This window comes from Rhipicephalus sanguineus, chromosome 10, assembly GCF_013339695.2.
Source record: "Rhipicephalus sanguineus isolate Rsan-2018 chromosome 10, BIME_Rsan_1.4, whole genome shotgun sequence".
NCBI lineage: Eukaryota > Metazoa > Arthropoda > Arachnida > Ixodida > Ixodidae > Rhipicephalus > Rhipicephalus sanguineus.
In genome coordinates, this window is record NC_051185.1 from 77799234 (window position 1) to 77820327 (window position 21094).

The following is a 21094-nucleotide window of genomic DNA, read 5'->3' on the forward strand; positions in this document are numbered from 1 at the left end:
TTTATCATTGCTATCCCAGCGCACAGTGGCTTTGGTTCCCTTGGGTGGATGTTAGAGTGAAGCAAGGCTGTTCAGTAGAGGGTAAATGCCATCTTTGTGGCACATACCCACAAAAGAGAATAGTCTGAACTGAATTGAATAAAAGTGCAGTGCCTTTGTTTTCTTGAGAATTCAACTCATTACTTTAACCTAAATAAACTCATTCAGTTAATCTTTCTTGATTTTTCGGAAAGTTAATTTGCCGTTATCTTCACTAGATATTGGTAGCCAGCTGTTCAAAGAAGTTGACAACTCCCTGTCTTTCCGAATATTCATTCCTTCATGCAACACAGTTTTGCCATCGGAGCTTCACACATCGGCTTCTTGTAAACGAGTAAATACAATTTTCAGATGCCTTGTTTAAAACGGAACCAAGATTTATTGCCTTTTGGTGGAAGACTGTTACCTACATTGTTCTACTAAGGACGACGAACGCGTGTAGAGAAACGTCAAGGTGTGTTTTTTCTGTTTTAATTTCACATTTTCTCCAATTTGCGTCAAGAATGAATTGCAAACAATGCTCGCTACGCTGTCAGTATTTTCTTTCGTGTTTTAGATCGCTGTTGTCAGAACAGCCTTTACCTTTATGAGTTTTTCTTCAGGGGGGCATATTTTCGCAAGCATGTGTGTTGACATACTAAGCGGCGACCTGAATATTCATAGTTTTTATTGGTGTTACTTCGTTTTTATTTTCTCTGCGCACCGACAGGCGGGAAACTCCTTCGTGGTCAGCTTCGTGAACTTTATCAGTTCAAGGTGGCTATTGAGGCAGAAACTCGTCGACTGTGAACCACGTACAGTGCTCGGCAATTTAAACTGGATGCTCTGAGCGCGCAGCAGCTGGCGGTGAGGGTGACCGCGAAGGCGAGAGCGTTTTTGAGTATGGTGGCTGCATCCGGTAAACAGTTGTTCAGCGTGTGGTTCTCGGTGGCGCCGGCGGAGCGCTGCAATCCTTAGTAAACCACGCCGCCTGCGCAGCCGCTTCGCGCGGCGCGGCACCTGAGCGCAGTGTTTTGAAGACACGGCAAGCAGCATTCCGCCGTCGCCATCAAGAACCACAAACTGAACGACTGTTTACCGGATGTAGTGGCCACGTGTCACGAACGCTCTCACCCTCACCGCCATATATTCGGAGCATGTAGCCGCATGCTCCGAGTATCGCGTTTCAGTCGGCGGGGCTCAAAACAATCGACTTAGACGAAAAACAACATGGCTTTCCCTTTTGAGTCATCTTAGGCGAATGCGTAAGCGACCCTGTGTGTTTTCTGTAGCATCAGACATGCCTTATTTACCCCGCTCTGTCGGGACTGTACAGCCTCTTAACGCCTCTGTCAGTTTATGAGCGCCACAACTATAACTTCTTGAGAATTAATCTCAATCGGCAGAACATCGCCCAAATCGTAGAGCATCGGAACCGTTATTCGAAAGTTCTGGTTTAGGATTCGACCGATTGAAAGGTCGTTTTCTTTCTGACATATAATTCATTTCAATTAGCTTCACAATTACCACATTGCAGTCGAACAATTCTGACATATTTTACTAGCGCAAAAAGACGAAGCACCGAGGAATTGAGACACACACACACAGAGCGCTGAACTCAAAACTGATTTATTACTCTGAACGCAAGGCCTTTTATAGCGCTCATCAAAGGAATGGAAAATATATATCATGAAATGAAGCGATGCGAAAGCCTCGTGACAACAGGTGGCCGAAAAGGGCGTTCAAACAAAGGCGACAGCGCAGTTTTAAAAAATCCTAAAACATCAAGCACTCCCCCGATATACACAACGGCGAAAGATGTGAGAGCAGGTCCTCACCTTCCCTCTCCAACAAGGAAGTACACTACGTACAGCGCATGCCTTTTCAATAGCTCTTTTTCATAATTCGTATGGCGTAGCGCACCACGACAGGGACAGAGAAGAGGGACGCACACACACAGCGCATCCTCACTTTAACTGCCATGGCTTGTTTGGTTTTATCGTGGTTGTCAGTCGTTTTTAGGTTTAAATATATATCCCAACCAACTAGCCCGGCAACGTGCCTTAGCGAAGCTCTTTTTACCTCGTTTTTATCTTTTTCTCCTGTAACTGCCATGGCTTGTTTGGTTTTATCGTGGTTGTCAGTCGTGTTTAGGTTTAATTATATATTTTGTACTTTCGCTGTGTATACCGGGGAGTGCTTGATGTTTTAACGCGGTTTTGCCTGCGTTACGCCAAAAATAGCTATGTTTTGCTTTACCCTCTCCCATCTTCTTCTTCCGCCTCCTCATCCTCACTTCCCTTTTCCGCACTCTTACAATACCATTCTATCCATCGCTATGTTACACATAGTTTTGCCTGCGTGACACCATACATGGCTATGCTATGCTTTACCCTCTCCCTTCCTATCCTCCTCACCATTAAATAAAGCTTCACCTTCATTTGCCTTTCCCGTCCCCTGGCTATGCATGGCTAAGCTGCACATTGTTCTCCCTGCGTGACGCCAAGCGATGACATAGGATGGCAGGATACGATGACAGCATACTCCCTTTCTCCGAATCCTCCAATCCTCCTTTCCCTCCTCCTCATCTTCAAATCGCCACTCCTCCGCCTCACTTCCCTTTCTCATACATGGCTATGCTATAGATGGCTATGACATACGTGGTTTTGCCTGCTTACGCCAGCCGACATGAGACGACGACAACAGCATACGACAGCTCTGCACTTAAACACCCTCACGGATGCAGATTAATGTGTTGGGGTTTTACGCCCCGAAACCACGATTTAAAGATGAGGGACGCTGTAGTGGAGGACTGAAAATTTTGACCATGTGGTGTTCTGTAACCTGCACCTAAATCTAGGTACACGGGCCTCGAGCATTTCGCTGGCATCGATATGCGGCCGCCGCGGCCGGCATTCGATGCCGCGACCTTCAGGTCAGCAGTCGAGCACCATAACCAATAGACCATTATAGCGGGTTAAGGTTGCAGATTTACTATCACGCATAGAAAGCGTAGTCGAGTAGCAGGGAGCATGTGCATCCTCATGAATTCTCTAGCCTGCAGTCTCTTAAGATACCCTTAGCGTTGTGTTTCTACCGGCTGCACTGTTAAGTTAGGCACAGGAACTAACGGCATTCCTTCCAATAATTCATTTTCCTTGATTATTGTCCTGTAGCCTAACCGAAGGAGCACGTCCACGCAGGACTCTTGAATGTCCACGATGTCTTTGTAACTTAACTTAGTCCTCCACTGAAACGTGACCGCGGATGAGTTTCTCCACGTTGAATACGGGTTCAACGCGGATGCCTTTCGCGGCTTGGTGTGCGTATCCAGGAAACCAGACACTGACGTTGTGTAGTTCAGTCCAAGGGCGCCAAACAGCTTCAGGGATTCTCTCTTGGGGTCCAGAGACACGTCTTCGTATCGAACTCTGTACGTGCTGTTCGGGAACGCCCTCCGGAGCTCCTCGAATGTATCGAGGTCAGCGCGAAGTTCTGAGCAGAGTGTGTCCTGGTGGACGCAACTCTTGGACTCGTTGCACCAGTGCAAGCGTCTCCTCGAAGCCAGAATGCCTCGCGGGTCGCGCACCAGGTGAACAATCTTCACAGACCCGGCTATGTCCGGGTTGCTACGCAACCAGTCGCGAACGTGAGACATGTGCAACCGCGTAACCTTCATCACATGAACAGACGCACGGGAACAAACTTGGGTGACCACGTCGGCATCGAAGCAGACCGGACGTTGACCCTTGCACAGGGTCCAGAGAAAGCGGTTCCTTCTAAAAAAGTCATCGTCTTTGTAAGCCCAGCGGAGGTAATGCGGGGCTCGCAGGAAGTCGCAGCGAAACAGGTGGTTGACTAAAGCCGAGGCATTGGTCACCGCTTTGCCACTGACCCTGGCATTTCCACTGAACATTTTGAGAGGCTCGAAATAGTAGAAAGTGTTTGGCGTCGAGGAGAGGAGCTCGCCGACAAAGCTGGAGCCGGCCCGAAAGTACGTGACGATAATCACCCTTCGTACTTTGTCTTTGGGCACGACAGTGTATCTGGACATGGCTTTGTCGAACCAACTGGGTGTGCTGGATACCAACGGAGACTTCATTATGAGTGCCTCTTTCGTTGTCGAGGATTTTTTATTCGTTGCTTCCAGTTGGCGAGTAATGTTCTGCACCACTGTTTGTCTCAACATGTTAGCGGGCGATGGTGTTCCTGCAAAAGGTAACAAATGAAACTGTTTAAATAAGGACATCTCGCTGCGTTAACAGCGTCTTTACTTGTCCACGTCATTGTGATCTAGTTGATGGCCACCGTTTGACAAGCCAACAAAATTCCTTCTTATTCACTCGAAAGTTCGTAGTTACTTCTGCTACTGCGCTAAAAAAAGGAACCAAGGTAACGATACCCCTCTCTGATGAACACAGTGTAAAGTCAGGGAAGAGGGCACGGGGTTCCTTCCATACTTAAGGTAAGGCTCGGTCCCCTACCCCCCCCCCCCCCTTGGCAGTCCAACTGTGCCACTGCGGCACCCATTTGACAAGTGCTGGAGTTGATTTTTTTACCAGTAGTGCTTTCGGAGGACAAATTATTCCCCTGAAAATTTCCGAATGAGGATGTAATCGCAATTATTCGGTTGACGGGGTGTCTGCAACACAAAAGAAAACAGGTATCGTCGTACTGTTGAATGCAATTCACCTAGACACTGCACACCGCGGGTCACCACCCTGTTCGACAAAGCTTCTTAGCACAGCATACTGTTTCGCCAAGCACCTGAGCGTGAAACTACCTGCTCGTGAATCAGTTGAGTTTCACCTTGATCTATTTAGTTTTACCACTCAATTTTCATTCGTTTAGTTGTGCATTACAAGCCTGGTGTAATGCCCCTTCAGTGAAGGGAGACTTTAAGCCCTGCTGATAAGCATGATCGCATGAGAACCGAACTCTGCAATGATGATTCAACGATGCAGGGGCAGCTTCGTTCATCGATATGATGGCAATATACCGTAGTGTATAGTTGCATGATTACTTAACAGCCGGACGACTACGTTAGCGGTGTCAGGCGAACGACATGCAACGGTTTAAGACAGTGAAAAATAGTAATGTTTTTTTCATTAGAACCAAGCCATAGTGCGTACTTTCATTTAGACATTGCCATGCAAACAGATATTGTAGTGCGTGGTAGGCTTACGGTAAGCTGAATATTTTGCACTCATGCTGACGAAGCCTAGGGTGGTCTGCAGGATTTCGTACCTGTCCGTACCATCGATATTCCTTCTATTTCCACTATTAAGCAATAGCTTTATGCTTCGCAAGGAAAGAAACGGTCGTATTGAAAGGAAATGTTACCAAATAGAGACGGTATCGTATTTCACTTGCCGTATAGAGCAAAGTACGAAAACGAAGTAGAGCTCTAGGACTTACGACGCGGCAACCGTTAAAAATATTCCTATTAAACTCGTAACCATTCTGCACGAGCGCAACTAGTCCATGCCGAGCTAATAATAATAATAATAATATCTGGGGTTTAACGTGCCATAACCACGATATGAGTATGAGGGACGCCGTAGTGGAGGCCTCCGGAAATTTCGATCACTTGGGGTTCTTCAACGTGCACCTAAGTCAAAGAACACAGGCCTCAAACATTTTCGCCTCCATCGATAATGCAGCCGCCGCGGCATATTTCTTGCCGAGCTGTCCCCCAACTGGATAGTTGGGGGACAGCTTGTCCACTTCAGATATTTCCCCATGAGCGTTTCGAACAAGACATGCTTAGCTGAGCGGCAGTTATTGTGTCGCTTCGAAGATATCAGCCGTGGCCTGGCAATTCTTCCTCCGTCTATCACCTACTCAAAAATATTTTTCACAACTTGTGTTTTGAAAATGGCATCCGGTGGAGGCGACACGTGTCACTGGTCCGTCAGCGCGGAAAAGCTTTTCGTTCTTGTCAAAATGATTGAAAGTGTCATAATGATGAAATCATTGTCAGAATGCTGAGAACTTTCAAACAGATCTCTTCTGCATTTTATTGTTGATTACTAGTAGGTAGCTGTCCTTTTCCAGTAAGCAACAATAAACGTCATGATGCTAACTCGACTTAGTATGTCCTGCTATTTTTTTCAGCATTACCAACTTGTTTTGCATTTCATATTAGATTAACAATAACATTTAGGGGAGAAAAAGCGCACGAAAGCGGCCACGCCCTGTAGAGCGCAGAGCAACGGCGTTCGCAGCAGCGGGGCGAAGATCTTTAAAGCGCGCCACACGCGCACGCCGCGCCATCTATGTGGCCACTGAGAAAGCATGCTGAATTGCATGGTGTATATAAAAATCACAGCATATCCACGGAGTGAATGATGATTAGTGGGCGAAGCTGCGGAGGTTCATCGGTAAACCGTGAATCTTCCGTGAATTCTGCCCAGTACATCATCACCGACGTGAGATCGGGCGCGTCTATACTAAAGGTTCGATGAGTTATGACGACTTGCAGCTCACTTTAATTTTACATGTACGCTGTGAATTTTCATTGTTTAGAAAACCATTGCTTTAGAAAACATCTGGCGTCTTTCGTTAAGCAGCTGGCGTCTTTTCGTTTTGCTTTAGAAACATCTGGCGTTGTTCCGTTTTGCTTTTACAAAACATCTGGCGTCTTTCGTTGGTTTATTTCATCAATCAACGGCGTTTTGAACAAAATTTTTATTGTTTAATCACGCACAGGAGAAATCTCACCAGGCACTACCTTGGAGGTAAAGAATGGCTGCTAATGGGAATGAGAGACAGAAGAAGTCGGCTTTTAGGTACCGCTGCGAATTTTTTATTGTTCAACAACGCACAGGATAAATCTCCCACCGGCACCACCTTGGAGGTCAAAGCGTAAGACTGGTTACGCACTACGACTACGACTACGAGGGACGAATGGGTGCCGCCTTAAGGAGCTTCGCCCCTAAAATTTCTGGCATATCAGAACAGTTATTGGGTTATCCAACAAAAAAATCTTCCATTTTTCTACTTTAGTTAGTTTTTTACGGTGGATATGAAGTGGCGCAAAAGAAACGAAGTCTACATTGCGGCAGCCACAGGATCATAAAATTTCTCCAGTAGACGCGCATATACACGGCACGCTAAAAAGTTTATTTTTTAATGCGCAAAGCTTATTTCGAATCACGTGATTCCAGTTCTAAGAATCCAGATCTACGTCCACGGTGTGGGTTTTGTTGTTTCTCCTCGTTTTCCCCTCAATATTGGCTCATCCTTACGGGAAGGATTGGCCAGACAGCTCTTAATGTTTACTAGCAAAGAAATAAAAAGTACCAGAATAGGCACTAAAAATGACACCTGAGGAAAATAACCCTGGCGGCTTTCCTCACATGTCCTCGCGTTCTCCATCGTCTTCGTTGATTGATTCATCTTATAACTTGCAATAAACCGACAACGTGTTACTTATGCAATGAGACTGGCCAAGTCTGCTGCTGGTTACGGAAGCGGAAAATTGCAGGTAATAAATTATCGGAGTTCGGCATAGACTGCGTCTCTCTTTGTATGTGTATCTTTCTTTCACTGTTAATTGCTTTTCGTCATCAAATGCTCTATTAGCTAGATAACAGTAACCATTCGGCCACGGCTTTTTCATTTCGATGGGGGTGAAATAGAAAGAACACCAGTGTGCTTAGATTTAGGAGCACGTTAAACAAGCCTAGGAGGTTCAAATCTCCGGAGTTCTTCATTACGGCATGACTCATAAACATATCGGGGTTTCGGCACGTAAAGCCCCGGCAAGGAACCCTGCCTGACATGCCTTCTTGTTTTGGTATATTTAATGTGTAGCTATATATCATGTTTGCTATATTTCATGTATGTCACTCCTGACACTTCCTAAATATGGAGCTCGTTGTGTAATAAGCATACTGTTTATGACAGTATCCTTATCACAGAGCTTTGTCAAGCTGCAGTTTTTGCGGCATTTTGTCCGTCACCCCATATTCTCGTGGATAAAAAATTGAGTAGTCGATTGATGAATTGACTGACTGACTAATTAATTAATAATCAGTTAATAAATAATAAACAAATAACTCATTGATTGATTGCGAATGTACGTTTTGTAGAAGATGCATCGTTCTAGAAAAATAAGGCTCGATTTCAATAGGACGACTTGCAACACCATTCGTTTGTCCGTTAGTTCTCGCATTTACGTTCGTTACGGAAGACGAAAAAAAAAATAGTTTTCCCGAGAATGCCCGAGCGTATACCTTTGATGCTCTGGCCATGCGCCATCGCGTCGCTGATGCCAACTTTAACCAGTTTCGACTCCAGGAACGGCGCTGATGTTGCCCGGAGGGCGTACCACACCAGCTCTGATTGTAGTATAAACAGTACAAGGAACAGGGCAGCTCCCAGTAAAAGAACCAGCCACAGCATCCTGTAGCCTACCATGGCTTGCGGTGAAAACGCTGTCATGAACATGGCTGGCCGGCGCCTCCGGCAGCGCCTTTTCTGCGCTTAACTCCCTGCGAGATAAGATTGAACGGTGATGATGATTAGTGGGGTTTTGTGGCGCAAAGGCCATAGGTGACCAAAGGCGCCATGTCATTAATGTGGTGTTAGCGATGACCGATGGTTGCAATGATTTTTTTTATTAAATGTGTTTAAGGAGAGGTTGGTGCCTATACATGGCTCCGGCTACTCCTCTTCCCTTACTTATTAATTAGCGTCACGAACTAATAAATAAAAGTACACTCACTCACGGCAATGTCCATTTAAAAGGGATGTTCATACGTCATGCAAAATGACCACGTGATGACAACAATGACCACACACAAGACCCACAAGAATCGTTTGCACTTTGCCGAAGAGTTCAACCCACAGTGCCACAGTCCTTTGTATAGCGCGATCACATCACATAAAAGCACTGGGCATTGCCCACACTTTGATGATGATGATGATATATAATGTTTATTGGCGCAAGGGCCATGTGATGGCCAAAGAGCGCCACGACCAGATAGCGAAAGTGTACAATGGTTGTGTTAAGCGGCTGTATAGGGGCCTAAGATTCCTCACGCTAAAGGCGGGTAAAACATATAGGTAATAAAATTATGGGAGTGACATGAAACATGCGCATAGAGAATGAATGACAAATGGTCGTCATGATAAAGAACTGGGATATGGTGTGAGCACGAATGCCTCCTCAAGGCCTTTGAGGCCAAAGGCGGGGAGGCAGGTGCTTCTCTAATGTATCACCCGTAGCAACGACCTCTTTTCAGAGGTCGTGCTACGGACTGCCTGGGTGTGTGATGTGAAAGTTATGGACTTCGTTTAGAAACGCGAACAGTGACTGGTGTTTAAAAACCGGTTCCCTACAGATAAACATTGACGGGTGAAGTGGTAATTGTTGTCGGTAGGGAAGTAAAAAGTACTTTTTTCTAAGCATGTCCAGTTCATTACAATGGATTAAAATGTGAAGCACGGTGAGTGCTTCACCACATCTCTCACACAAAGGTGGATCGTCGCCGGACAAAAGATATGAGTGTGTACTGTATGTGTGTCCTGTTCTTAGCCTGGTAAGTGTAACTTCTGTGTGGCGTGACTTTGATGTTGGCGGCCAACTACCAAGGTGTGGTTTGATAACATGTAGCTTATTTTGTGTATGCCTGTCCCATGTGCTTTGCCAAAAGGCCCTGAGCTTTCTTTTGAGGAAAGGTTTTAGGTCTAGAGCAGGGATATTCATGGATGTATTTTGACTATTTTCGTGGGCGGATGCAGCTAGCTGGTCCGCCAGCACATTTCCTTGTATCTCTCGGTGCCCTGGCACCCAGCACACTACGACATGTTGTTTGTGAGAGTAGATCGTGCATAAAAGAGAGTATAGCGACACAAGGACAGGGTTTTGGTGTTTTTTCAGAGTTTTTAAAGCTTTTACCACGCTTAGGGAATCCGTATATATCACTGCCTTTTGTAGTTTTAATTGTTGTATGTGTTTAACGGCCGCAAGTATGGCGTAAGCTTCCGCTGTGAAGATACTTGAATTTGGGTGCAGAATACCGGAATCGGAAAAAGATGGACCAACGGCTGCGTAAGACACAGAAGTATCGGACTTTGAGGCGTCTGTAAAGATTTCTGGACAAGTGTATTTGTGCTGGAGTTCGAAGAAGTGTGTACGAATATGTGCAAGTGGCGCGTGCTTAGTTACTTCCAGGAAAGAAACATCACAATCTATATGCTGCCACTGCCACGGCGGGAGATGTGGAGCGGGAGCCATTAGACAGTCTTCGAGAAGTGGCACACCCGTTTCTACAGCTAGGCCCCTCACACGAAGTGAGTAGGGCTGTCTCATCAAAGGTCGGTTGTGAAAAAGTTCAGAACTGGACAAATCATTAATTGCAGTGTGTGAGGGGTGTTCATTGTTTACGTTCACCTTGAGGAAATATACAAAAGATAGGTAAGATCTCTGGAGGTGTAACGACCACTCATTCGATTCAACGTAAAGGCTTTCTACGGGGCTGGTGCGAAAAGCACCCGTAGAAAGACGAATGCCCAAATGGTGGACTGGGTCAAGCATCTTCAAGGCACTTGGTGTCGCAGAGTGATAGATTATCGCCCCGTAATCTAGGCGCGTGCGTACAAGGCTTTTATAAAGGTTCATCAGGCACTTCCTGTCACTACCCCACATAGTGCGTGACAACACTTTTAGAATATTCATAGTTTTAATGCACTTGTTTTTTATGTACTTAATGTGTGGTATGAACGTAAGTTTTGTGTCTAGAATTAGCCCTAGGAACTTGTGCTCTGTTTTTACCGACAGACGCTGACCATGTAGGTCAACGTCTGGATCGGGATGAAAGCCTCTTTTCCTGGAGAATAGGACGCAAGTGCTTTTTTGTGCATTCAGTCTAAACCCATTCTCGTCTGCCCATTTAGAGACCTTGTTCAAGCCCAGCTGGACCTGCCGCTCACACATTGAAAGGTTGCACGATTTATAACCGATCTGCACGTCGTCCACATATGTGCAATAAAACATGTTCCGTGGAATGTACAGATGTAGCGAATTCATTTTTATAATAAAAAGTGTGCAACTCAGGACACCACCTTGAGGCACTCCAGTTTCCTGGACAAATATTCTGGACAAGACATTACCCACTCGAACACGGAACGTGCGATTGGACAAATAGCTTTCGATTATGGTCAGCATCTTTCCTCGGACACCTAAGTGTGAGAGGTCTCGCAGTATGCCAAAGCGCCATGTGGTGTCGTAAGCCTTTTCGACATCGAGGAACACCGAAAGAAAGAATTGCTTGTGGGCAAAAGCGTCGCGAATTCGTGCCTCGATACGGATAAGGTGGTCAGAGGTAGATCTACCCTCTCGAAAACCGCACTGGTATGGGTCAAGTGATTTGTTTGCTTCGAGGAAATGTATAAGTCGGCGGTTTATCATCTTTTCAAAAAGTTTACACAGGCAGCTTGTTAGTGCAATGGGCCTGTAGCTCGTAACGGAGGATGGGTCCTTGCCCTGTTTTAGAATTGGAATAATAATGGCTTCCTTCCAGGCCGAGGGGATCTCGCCGGAAAACCAAACAGCATTATACAGGGAAAGGAGGGTTTTTTGTGTTTCAGATGGCAGGTGTTTCAGCATTTCGTATACAACACGGTCGAAGCCTGGGGCGGAATTATTGCAGCAGTTAAGCGATGCTTGTAGCTCAGCTATGCAGAAAGGTTCATTGTATGCTTCGTGTTTTGTGGACTTGCGCTCTAGTTTCTGTTTTTCGATTCTTGTTTTGTATCTTTGGAAAGCTTCACTATAGTGCGACGAGCTCGACACCTGTTCGAAGTGTGAGCCTAGGAAGTTCGCCTGGTCTTCCAAGCTGTCACCTTGTGTGTTTACTAGAGGAAGTGAATGTGCTTGTCTGCCTGCTACCCTGCTAACCATGTTCCAGACTTTGGCCTCCTGTGTATATGAATTAATGCCCGATAAAAACTTCTGCCAACTTTCCCTTCTTGCCTGTCGGCGCGTTCTCCTGCCTTGGGACTTATATATTCTTATATAGTATATTCTTATAGTATATTCTTATATAGTATATTCTTAAAACTGTCCAGATTCTCGGCTGTGGGAGATTCCCGAAGCAGCCTCCATGCTTTATTTTGCTTTTTGCGCGCATTTCTACACTCAGTGTTCCACCACGGCACACGTCTTTTCCCGGGCAGTCCAGATGTTTGTGGGATGCACTTATTTGCTACATCAATCAAAAAAGCAGTAAAGTTATTTATTTGTTACATCAATCAAACTTATTTGCTACATCAATCAAAAAAGCAGTTCTACAGCTTCATCCACGCTTAAAGCACACATGTCGGTCCAACTTAAGAGCCATTTTACGAAACTGTTCCCAATCTGCTTTGTCGATTTGCCATTTGGGAACCTGTGGAGGACATTCATTCGCTATCGGTGTGCTCAGAACTATTGGAAAGTGGTCGCTTCCATAAGGGTTATTAACGACTTTCCATTTGAGTAGAGGTACAAGTGATGGAGATGTGATGCTGAGGTCTATAGACGAGTACGTATTGTTGGCACGGCTATAATATGTTGGCTCTTTTTGATTCAAGAGACATGCGCCGGAAGAAAAGAGGAACTGTTCAATTAGACGACCTCGAGCATCGCAGCGAGAGTCACCCCATAGACCACTATGTGCATTAAAGTCCCCAAGGACCAGATACGGTTCCGGAAGTTCATCCATTAAGGACTGGAATTCATGTTTATTCAGTGGGTGATGCGGAGGTATATAAAGAGAGCAAATGGTGACGAGTTTGTTCAGAAGAACCACTCGAACAGCCACTGCCTCAAGGGACGTTTGGAGTGGTAAGTGTGTGCACGCTACTCCTTGATTAACGATCACTGCTACACCACCGGATGACGCGATGGCATCATCCCGGTCCTTTCGGAAAATAATGTAACTGCGTAGAAAGTTAGTGTATTTGGATTTTAAGTGTGTTTCTTGTACACACAGCACTTTTGGTGTATGTTTGTGTAAAATTTCTTGGATATCGTCGAGGTTTCTCAGCAGTCCTCTGACGTTCCATTGTATAATTTGGGTTTCCATATTGGAAGCAAAGTGGTGCTGTGTGTACGAAAAGAAGTGGCTGTGGTTTCAGTGGCAAGCTGGAGCTCAAGTAACAGGACCGTCCTCGGGCCCCGTTATCGGCTTTTTCGTTTTCTTTGCGCGCTCCAAGGAGCTACGCCGCTCTTTCGGTACCAGGGGTACCGGAGTTGTGTCCATTGCCTCGTTTGAGACACTGGACGCCCGCGTGTGCGAGCTGGTTGTTCGTTTTTCCGACCTCGCCTGGCGAGGCGTGGTCGTTTGACCCGACGACCCTGGAGTCGCCTGGATCAGTGGCTTGGTAGGTGGAGCAGTCTTGACTGCTGCTACCACGGGGACAGGCGGGGCAGCCTTGGCTACTCCTACCGCGGGGGCGGGTGGCCGTCGCCCCAGCACACTGCGCGTGGCATGGGCGACTGCCTGTGGCCGTTGTAGTGCTGCCCCCTGTTGCACTACATCGGCAAATGATGGTTTGTGAGGAAAAGCTCGTGAGACACGTTGTCGCGCTTCCCGGAAGCTTATATTCTCTGTCACCTTGATTGTGAGGACTTATTTTTCTCTCTTCCACGCTGCGCATGTTCTGGAGTATGCGGGGTGGGCGCCATCGCAGTTCGCACAATGGGCCTCCGATTCAGTCTTGCAGTCATGGGTTGAGTGTCCTGTAGTGGCGCACTTCGCGCAAGTGAGCTGCCCTCGGCCGCTTTGGGACGCGTGGCCAAATCTCTGGCACTTAAAACAGCGCCGGGGATTTGGGATATATGCTCTCCCACGTAGTTTTAGATAGCCTGTCGCGACTGTTTCCGGGAGTGTACTAGAGCCAAATGTGAGAATTAGATGTCTGGTAGGAAGTTCCTTGTCGTTGCGCCTGATTTTGATACGCTGCACATGTAAAAGATTTTCATTTTTCCACCCATCAAGCAGTTCTTCGTCTGTGAGATCCACGAGGTCGTCGTCTGAGACTACACCTTTCCCTGTGTTCATGGTTCGATGCGGTGTAACGGATATGGGCCAATCCCCAAACACTACTAGGTTGTTGAGTTTCTGACACTGTGGTCTGTCCTTAACTTCGATTAATAGATCCCCGCTTGTCATTTTGGTGGCTTTGTAACCACTGCCAATGGCGTCAGTTAGGCATCTAGAGACCAAGAACGGTGAGATGTTGGTGGCTTTCTTTTCGGTGCTTTCGCAGTGAATGACGTGGTATTTGGGGAAGTTGTCTTTCTTTTCCACGAGGGAATCTCGGCTTACATCGGTGCGCCACCTTTTCGGGGGGCGATCAACGAAGAAAGGGTTTGGTGATCCCATGAGAAGAGGTTGTTGTTCGGCAGCCATGCCAGCCGCCCACCATCGAGCCCAACGAGGGGACGCAGCGAGACACGGAAGGAAACGCGGACGTCAGCTGTACATGGCCACTATAACCAAATATGGTTTACCCTAGGTTGGATAACCACACAAGGTTAACCCTTGCCGCCAGGAAAAAGTGAAATAAAGGAAAAGAGGAGTAGACAGGAAAGATCAAAATAAGAGAGAAAGACGAAGACGTGAGTAGAGAGAGAGATAGGAAAGGGCGACTGCCGATTTCCCCTGGGTGGGTCAGCCCAGGCGTGCCGTCTACGTGAAGCCGGGGCCAAAGGGGTGTGTTGCCTCTGCCGGGGGGCCTTAAAGGTCCAATCACCCGGCGTCGGCTCAACCCCCAGGATCCCCTTTTCCCCGGACACGGCAAAGCCACGCACGGCTAGGCGTGGGAGGGGTCGAAACCCCCCGTTAGCTCGGGTCCGTGGTGTCGCTACACACCAAACGCCTGCTTGCGCAGACGCCCCTGCGGGGTTGCCCACACTTTAAACACATTTTAAACACAGCTGTCTTTAATCACAAGAGGCAACGCGAAACATGTGACTAGAAGTATCTCAATGTGAAGAATAATTGCAAATGTGAATCAATATGTTTTTGATATTCCCGACTCTTCTAAAAACTGTACTAGGGCGCGTGCAGCAATGTTTTGAAGAGTTTCAGTTGGCCATGGACCCAATACCTTTGCTAATGATAGCGGCCGTCTGTCCAATCTGTTTAGTGTTTGTAAGAATTTTTTACGGGGAACAGCATAATTTTTGCAGTGTAGAAGGAGGTGTTCTATGTCTTCTTCTGCCTCTTCCCATGTACATGTAGCGCAGTTATTTTTTCTTATCCAATATAGGAAGCTCTTAGTGTAGGCAGTGCCTAGACGAAGTCTGTGAATTACTGTTTCTACAGAACGGCTAATTTTAATCGGAATTTGAAATTTCATTCCAGGATCGATTGTATATAATTGAGAGTTTCGAGCTCCATTCGCGAACCAAGTCTCTTTGGACAATCGGCCACAGAGTTTGTTCAAGAAACATCGTGCATCAGTCGCCGCGAGAGGTAATAGGAATAAATCGCCATCTTGATGCGCTGCATGTGCTGTATTATGGCTGTATAGAGGCCTAAAATCACGCGCTATATAGAAGCGTGAAAGGTGCGCAAAGAGCATAAAATTATGATAGTGATACGCAGTGTGGTCTATGGGTGTGGAATGAATACCAAGTGAGCATGGTATCTGCAAGTGAAAGATGGTGAAAGAGCACGAATACCTCCTGAAGGCTTTTGATGCCAAAGGCAGGGAGGCAGGTGCTTTCTCTAATGTAGCTACCGTAGCACTTACCTCTTTTCAGAGGGCCTGTTACAGATTCCCTGGGTATATAACGTGAAAGCTATCGACTTCTTTAAAAAACGCGAACAGTGACTCATCTTTAAAAACAGGTTCCCTACCGACGAACCTTGATGCGTGAAATGGTAATTGTTGTCGGTAAGGTAATAGAAAGTGTTGTTTTCTAAGAGTTTCTAGTTCATTACATAAAAATGTGAAGCACGATTAATGCTTCACCACATCTCTCACACATGGCTGGATCTCCACCGCACAGAAGGTATGAATGTGTACTGTGTGTGTGTCCTATTCTTATCCTGGTAAGTGTTACTTCCGTGCGGCGTGACTTTGATACTGGCGGCCAATATGCGATATGTGGCTGGATGAGATAAAGTTTATTTTGTGTTTGCCTGTCCCACGACCGCTGCCAGTGGTCACTAAGCTTTCTTTTAAGGAAGAGTTTTGGGTCAAGTGAAGGGACAGCTATGGATGTATTGGCGACAGCGTTTTCGTGGGCAGAAGCAGCTAGCTGATCCGCCAACACGTTTCCTTAGATTTCGCTGTGCCGTGGCACCCAGTACACTACGACATACTGTTTGAGTGTGTAGATCGTGCATAAGATTGTGTAGACCGAGACTACGACAGGGCTCTTGTGCTTTTGAAGAGTTTTCAGACCTTTAACCAAGCTTTGCGAATCAGTGTATATCACTGCACTTTGTAGTTTTTCTTTAATATGTTTGATGGCCGAAAATATTGCGTATGCTTCTGCTGTGAAGATGGTCAGTTGTGGATCTACCTTCTCGAAACCCGCATTGATATGAGTCAAGTAGACAGTTTGTTTCAAGGAAGTGTAGGAGTCGCCTGTTTATCATCTTTTCGAAAACCTTGCATAGACAGTTTGTTTGGACTATAGGCCTGTAATTGGAAACTGAGAATGGCTCCTTGCCCTGTTTTAAAATCTGAATAATAGCGGCTTCTTTGCAGGTCGAGAGGATCTCGCCGGAAAACCAAACAGCATTATAGAGGGAAAGGAGGACTTTTTGGGTTTCAGATGGCAGGTGTTTCAATATTTCAAATACAACACGGTCGGAGCCTGGGGATGAATTATTGCAGCAATTAAGCGACGCTTGTAGCTCAGCTATGCAGAAAGGTTCATTATATGCTTCGTGTTTTGTGGATTCGCGCTCTGGTTTCTGTTTTTGGGTTCGTGTGTTGTATCGTTGGAAATCTTCAGTATACCGTAAAATGCCGAGCAAAAGCCCCCCCTCCCTCTACGGTGAAGGATAATCCGACCAGATTTGGAAGGGGGGGGGGGCGCTTGCTCGGTCCCGGACCGAAATTCAAGATGGCGGCGGGAGAGCCGCTAACAATAAAAAATACCCATCCATGTTTCCAATGAAATGCTTACTACCGGCCGCATGACAACAGAATTTCGAAAACAACATTAGATACGCATTCATTGTACGCATGCTTGTGGTTCTTTTACAGCGAAAGGTGTTATGAGATCACAACAAGCGCCGTTTTTGGCGCCGTAGTTGTCCGCCGTCGCCGGTGTCCGTAACCTCTAATGCGCGAAAAAGAAAAAAAACGAAATAAGAAAAAATTGCCAGGATGGAACCAGGTTCGAACCTCGGCCCTCTGCGGGGGAGCCCAGTATTCTACCTCAGAGCCATGCCGGTGCTTGAAACAGCCTTGCAAAAAGACCCTATACAGGCTTCATGTCGGGAAGGAACCACATCAACATATGTAATGCAGTGTGCTAGAAGAGCAGAATAGCAACCAGGTGTCACACATCGCGAATTCTGTAACCAAGCGCCACACAACGCGAATTGCGCAACGAGTGGGTTGTTCAATGCTTCCAACCCATTACAAAAGCTCTGCCATAATTATTCATCGTCATCGGCCACAGCATCGACAAAGTGCACATAATGGTTTATAGGTGTTTAGCGTGTGGCGACCACTGCGCACAGACCTACGCAGCCTCCGTCTCGTCACTGATTCGCCCGGCGTGACACTGCTATTTGCTGCAACACGCTTCCGATAAAAGACAGCGCCACGCAGTTTCGTCGGAGGCTTACGTCACCACTGCTGGCTATATAACCCAAGCTACCAAGCTTGGTTTCATGTTTTGTTTCTCTAACCTTCCGACGCGCAGCATCGGCATGCTTGCCCTGCTGCTGGTACTACGTTAATAAACCTCGTTTCGTTTTATGTTGGGATCCGTCCTTCACCGACCTGCATCCCACATCTGGTGACCCGGAAACCGAACAAACCGCACCGCCATGGCCGACCCGGAAGCTCTCACCGCTCTGCGCCAGCAAGTGCAACAACTTCAACAGGCACTGCAGACCCAGCAACAGCAGCCTTCCCGCAGCGCCTCCACAACAGAGGCCGTGCCTGCCGGCTCCGCTGGGCACGTCAGAGCTCCCGCAGAAGGCATCCCGCACGCTGCCTCATACGACGCCTGGCGTGTCGCCGTCAAGCTTCCGCCGTTTTGGGCGGACTCGCCCAAAGTCTGGTTCGCCCAGGTCGAGGCCCAGTTCTCCCTGGCGCGCATCACGCAAGACCGCACCCGCTACGATTACGTCGTCGCCCACCTCGATGCACGTTATGCCAACGAGGTCTGGGATATTCTCGCCAACCCACCAACGGCCAACCACTACGAACACCTGAAGACTGCCCTTATCCGTCGCCTGTCGCTCTCGGATGAACAGAAGGTGCGGCAACTTCAGTCCACAGAGCTTGCTGAGCGCAAACCTTCGCAGCTCCTGCGCCACATGCGTGCGCTCGCGGGAAGCTTGCAAGTCCAGGATTCCTTCCTGCGAGTGCTTTGACTCCAGCGACTCCCGCCGCACGCCCAGGCAATTCTGCAGACCCAGGTTAGGCTACCCCTCGACGAACTTGCGGAGATGGCTGATCGCGTCATCGAGGCCTCCTTGCCGCAGTTGTCGCCCACCATCCAGGCTGTCGCCGCACCGCTGAATACCGCGGAGCTTGCACGCCGCATCGACGACATCGATCGACAGCTCAACACCATTCAACAACGCTTGGGTGAACGTCTTCCGATGCACCAGCGCCACCACTCGCAAAGCCGCGACCTTAACACCAGTTCGTCGCGGCAACCCGGCAACAACGGCCCGTGCTACTACCACCGACGCTTCGGGGACAGAGCCCGGCAATGTCGACCACCCTGTTCCGCTGGGCATGCGGAAAACGCCAACGGCAGCTCGTAGAGACGGCCGCAAGCTGCGAACCCGGAGGCCGTCGCATCTTCGTCACCGACCAAATCACGAAGCAGCGGTTCCTTGTCGACAGCGGTTCCGACATTTGCTGCTACCCGCGATCCCATCTTCAAGGTCCTCGTCCGCCTACGTCTTTCGAGCTCAGCGCGGCAAACCGCTCTACAATCAAGACGTACGGCTTGCTCTGCCTGCACATCCAGCTCAGAAACATACGCCGTGACCTTCGCTGGAATTTCGTCATCGCCGACGTCGCCGAGCCAATCATTGGCTCGATTTTCTGGCCCACTACAACCTCCTTCCGGACTGCCGCAACGACCTCCTCATCGACGCGACAACGGGACATTCCACACCAGGCCAGCGAACGACTGCCCAACAGCCAAGCATCAAGGTACTCAGTGTGGACAATCATTCGCCATACCACGCCATCCTCGCCGAATTTCCCGGATTGACGTGCCCCAGCGGACTGCCACGCAGAGTGCAGCACACCACTGTGCACTACATCCGGACCACTTCAGGCCCCCCGGTTTTCTGCCGCGCCCGTCGCCTTGCCCCGGACCGCATGCGCATAGCCAAAGCAGAGTTCGAGGCCATGCTCCGCGAAGGAATCGCCCGCCGCTCTGACAGTCCGTGGGCCTCGCCACTCCACCTTGTTCCGAAGAAGACCGAAGGCTGGCGGCCCTGCAGAGACTACCGTGCCCTCAACGCGCGCACCATCCCGGACAGGTACCCCATCCACCACATACAGGACTTCGCCCATCGCATCTATGGCTGCCACGTGTTCTCCGTGCTAGACTTGGTGAAGGCGTACACACAAATACCCGTTAATCCAGATGACGTCCCGAAAACGGCAATCATCACTCCCTTTGGCTTGTTCGAGTTTCCCTTCATGAGCTTCGGCCTGAGGAACGCTGGACAAACCTTTCAGCGCTTCATCGACGAAGTCGTCCGCGGCCTCGACTTCTGCTTAGTTTACCTTGACGACATACTGGTATTTTCCCGCGACGCCGAAGAGCACCACAGGCACCATCGTCTGCTGTTCCAACGCCTCGACGACCACGGTCTACTCGTCAATATCCAAAAAAGCACGCTAGGCGCTTCCGTCGTCCGCTTCCTCGGCCACGAAGTTTCATCTGAGGGAACTCGGCCCTTGCCCCAACACATCTCAGACCTGCAAAGTTACCCTCAACCCACCACCGCTAAAGACCTTCGCCGTTTCCTTGGCATGCTGAACTTCTATAGGCGTTTCTTGCCACACGCTGCCGACTACCAGGCTCCCCTCTATGATGCTTTGGCCGGCCTACGAGGAAACCAACTCGTCACGTGGACACCGACGTTAGCGAGAACTTTCGAAGATTGCAAAGCCGCCCTCTGCACCGCCACGCTCCTCACCCATCCCGTGCCAGACGCTCCCTTGGGACTGTTCACGGACACATCTAGCTTCGCCATCGGCGCCGCCCTCATGCAACGCGTGGAAAACACCTGGCATCCCTTGGCGTTCTTCTCCAAGAAGCTCGAAGCTCGGAAAATGACCCCTTCAACCGCCAGTTCCACTGAGGAAACCACGACCACCGCCCCGACAATGTTGCCAGCCTACTACAGAGAACTTCTGGCGATATACGAAGCAGTGCAACACTTTCGCCACATTCTCGAAGCACAGAACTGCACCATCTATACAGACCACAAGCCTCTTACCTACGCCTTCTCTCAACGTCGCGACAAACTCCCGCCTGTACAGCAGAACCAACTCTCGTTCATTGCACAGTTCACCACCGACATCCAACATGTCAGCGGGAAAGACAACGTGGTCGCCGACGCGCTTTCACGTGTAGCAGCCATCAGCTCTGTGCAGATAACAGCAGCCGTCCTCGCCGAGGCTCAGACTACGGACACCGAACTGCAGGAACTTCTCACGGGCACGTTCTCACTTCAGCTGCAACAAGTCTCCATCCCAGGGTCGACAACTACAGTCTGTTGCGACATGTCGACAGGACGAAGCAGGCCCTATGTGCCCCTGTCCCATCGCCGTGGTCTTTTCAACCAGCTCCACAACCTCAGCCATCCCGGCATACGCGCCTTGACACGCCTCGTGGCTGACCCCT

General features: G+C 48.4%; 1 protein-coding gene across 1 annotated transcript; it reads right to left on the reverse strand.

Annotated features, from left to right (window-relative positions):
- Nucleotides 1-2838: 2838 nt before the first annotated feature.
- On the reverse strand, nt 2839-4218 carry LOC119406881 (carbohydrate sulfotransferase 1-like). The gene has a single exon (XM_037673652.2). The coding sequence runs from the start codon at nt 4205-4207 to the stop codon at nt 3098-3100; it is 1110 nt and encodes a 369-aa protein (XP_037529580.2). The 5' UTR covers nt 4208-4218; the 3' UTR covers nt 2839-3097.
- Nucleotides 4219-21094: the final 16876 nt, after the last annotated feature.

Bases quoted from the DNA above. Each gene is read 5' to 3' on its own strand.
- LOC119406881 (XM_037673652.2), bottom strand. From the start codon at position 4,207: ATGTTGAGACAAACAGTGGTGCAGAACATTACTCGCCAACTGGAAGCA.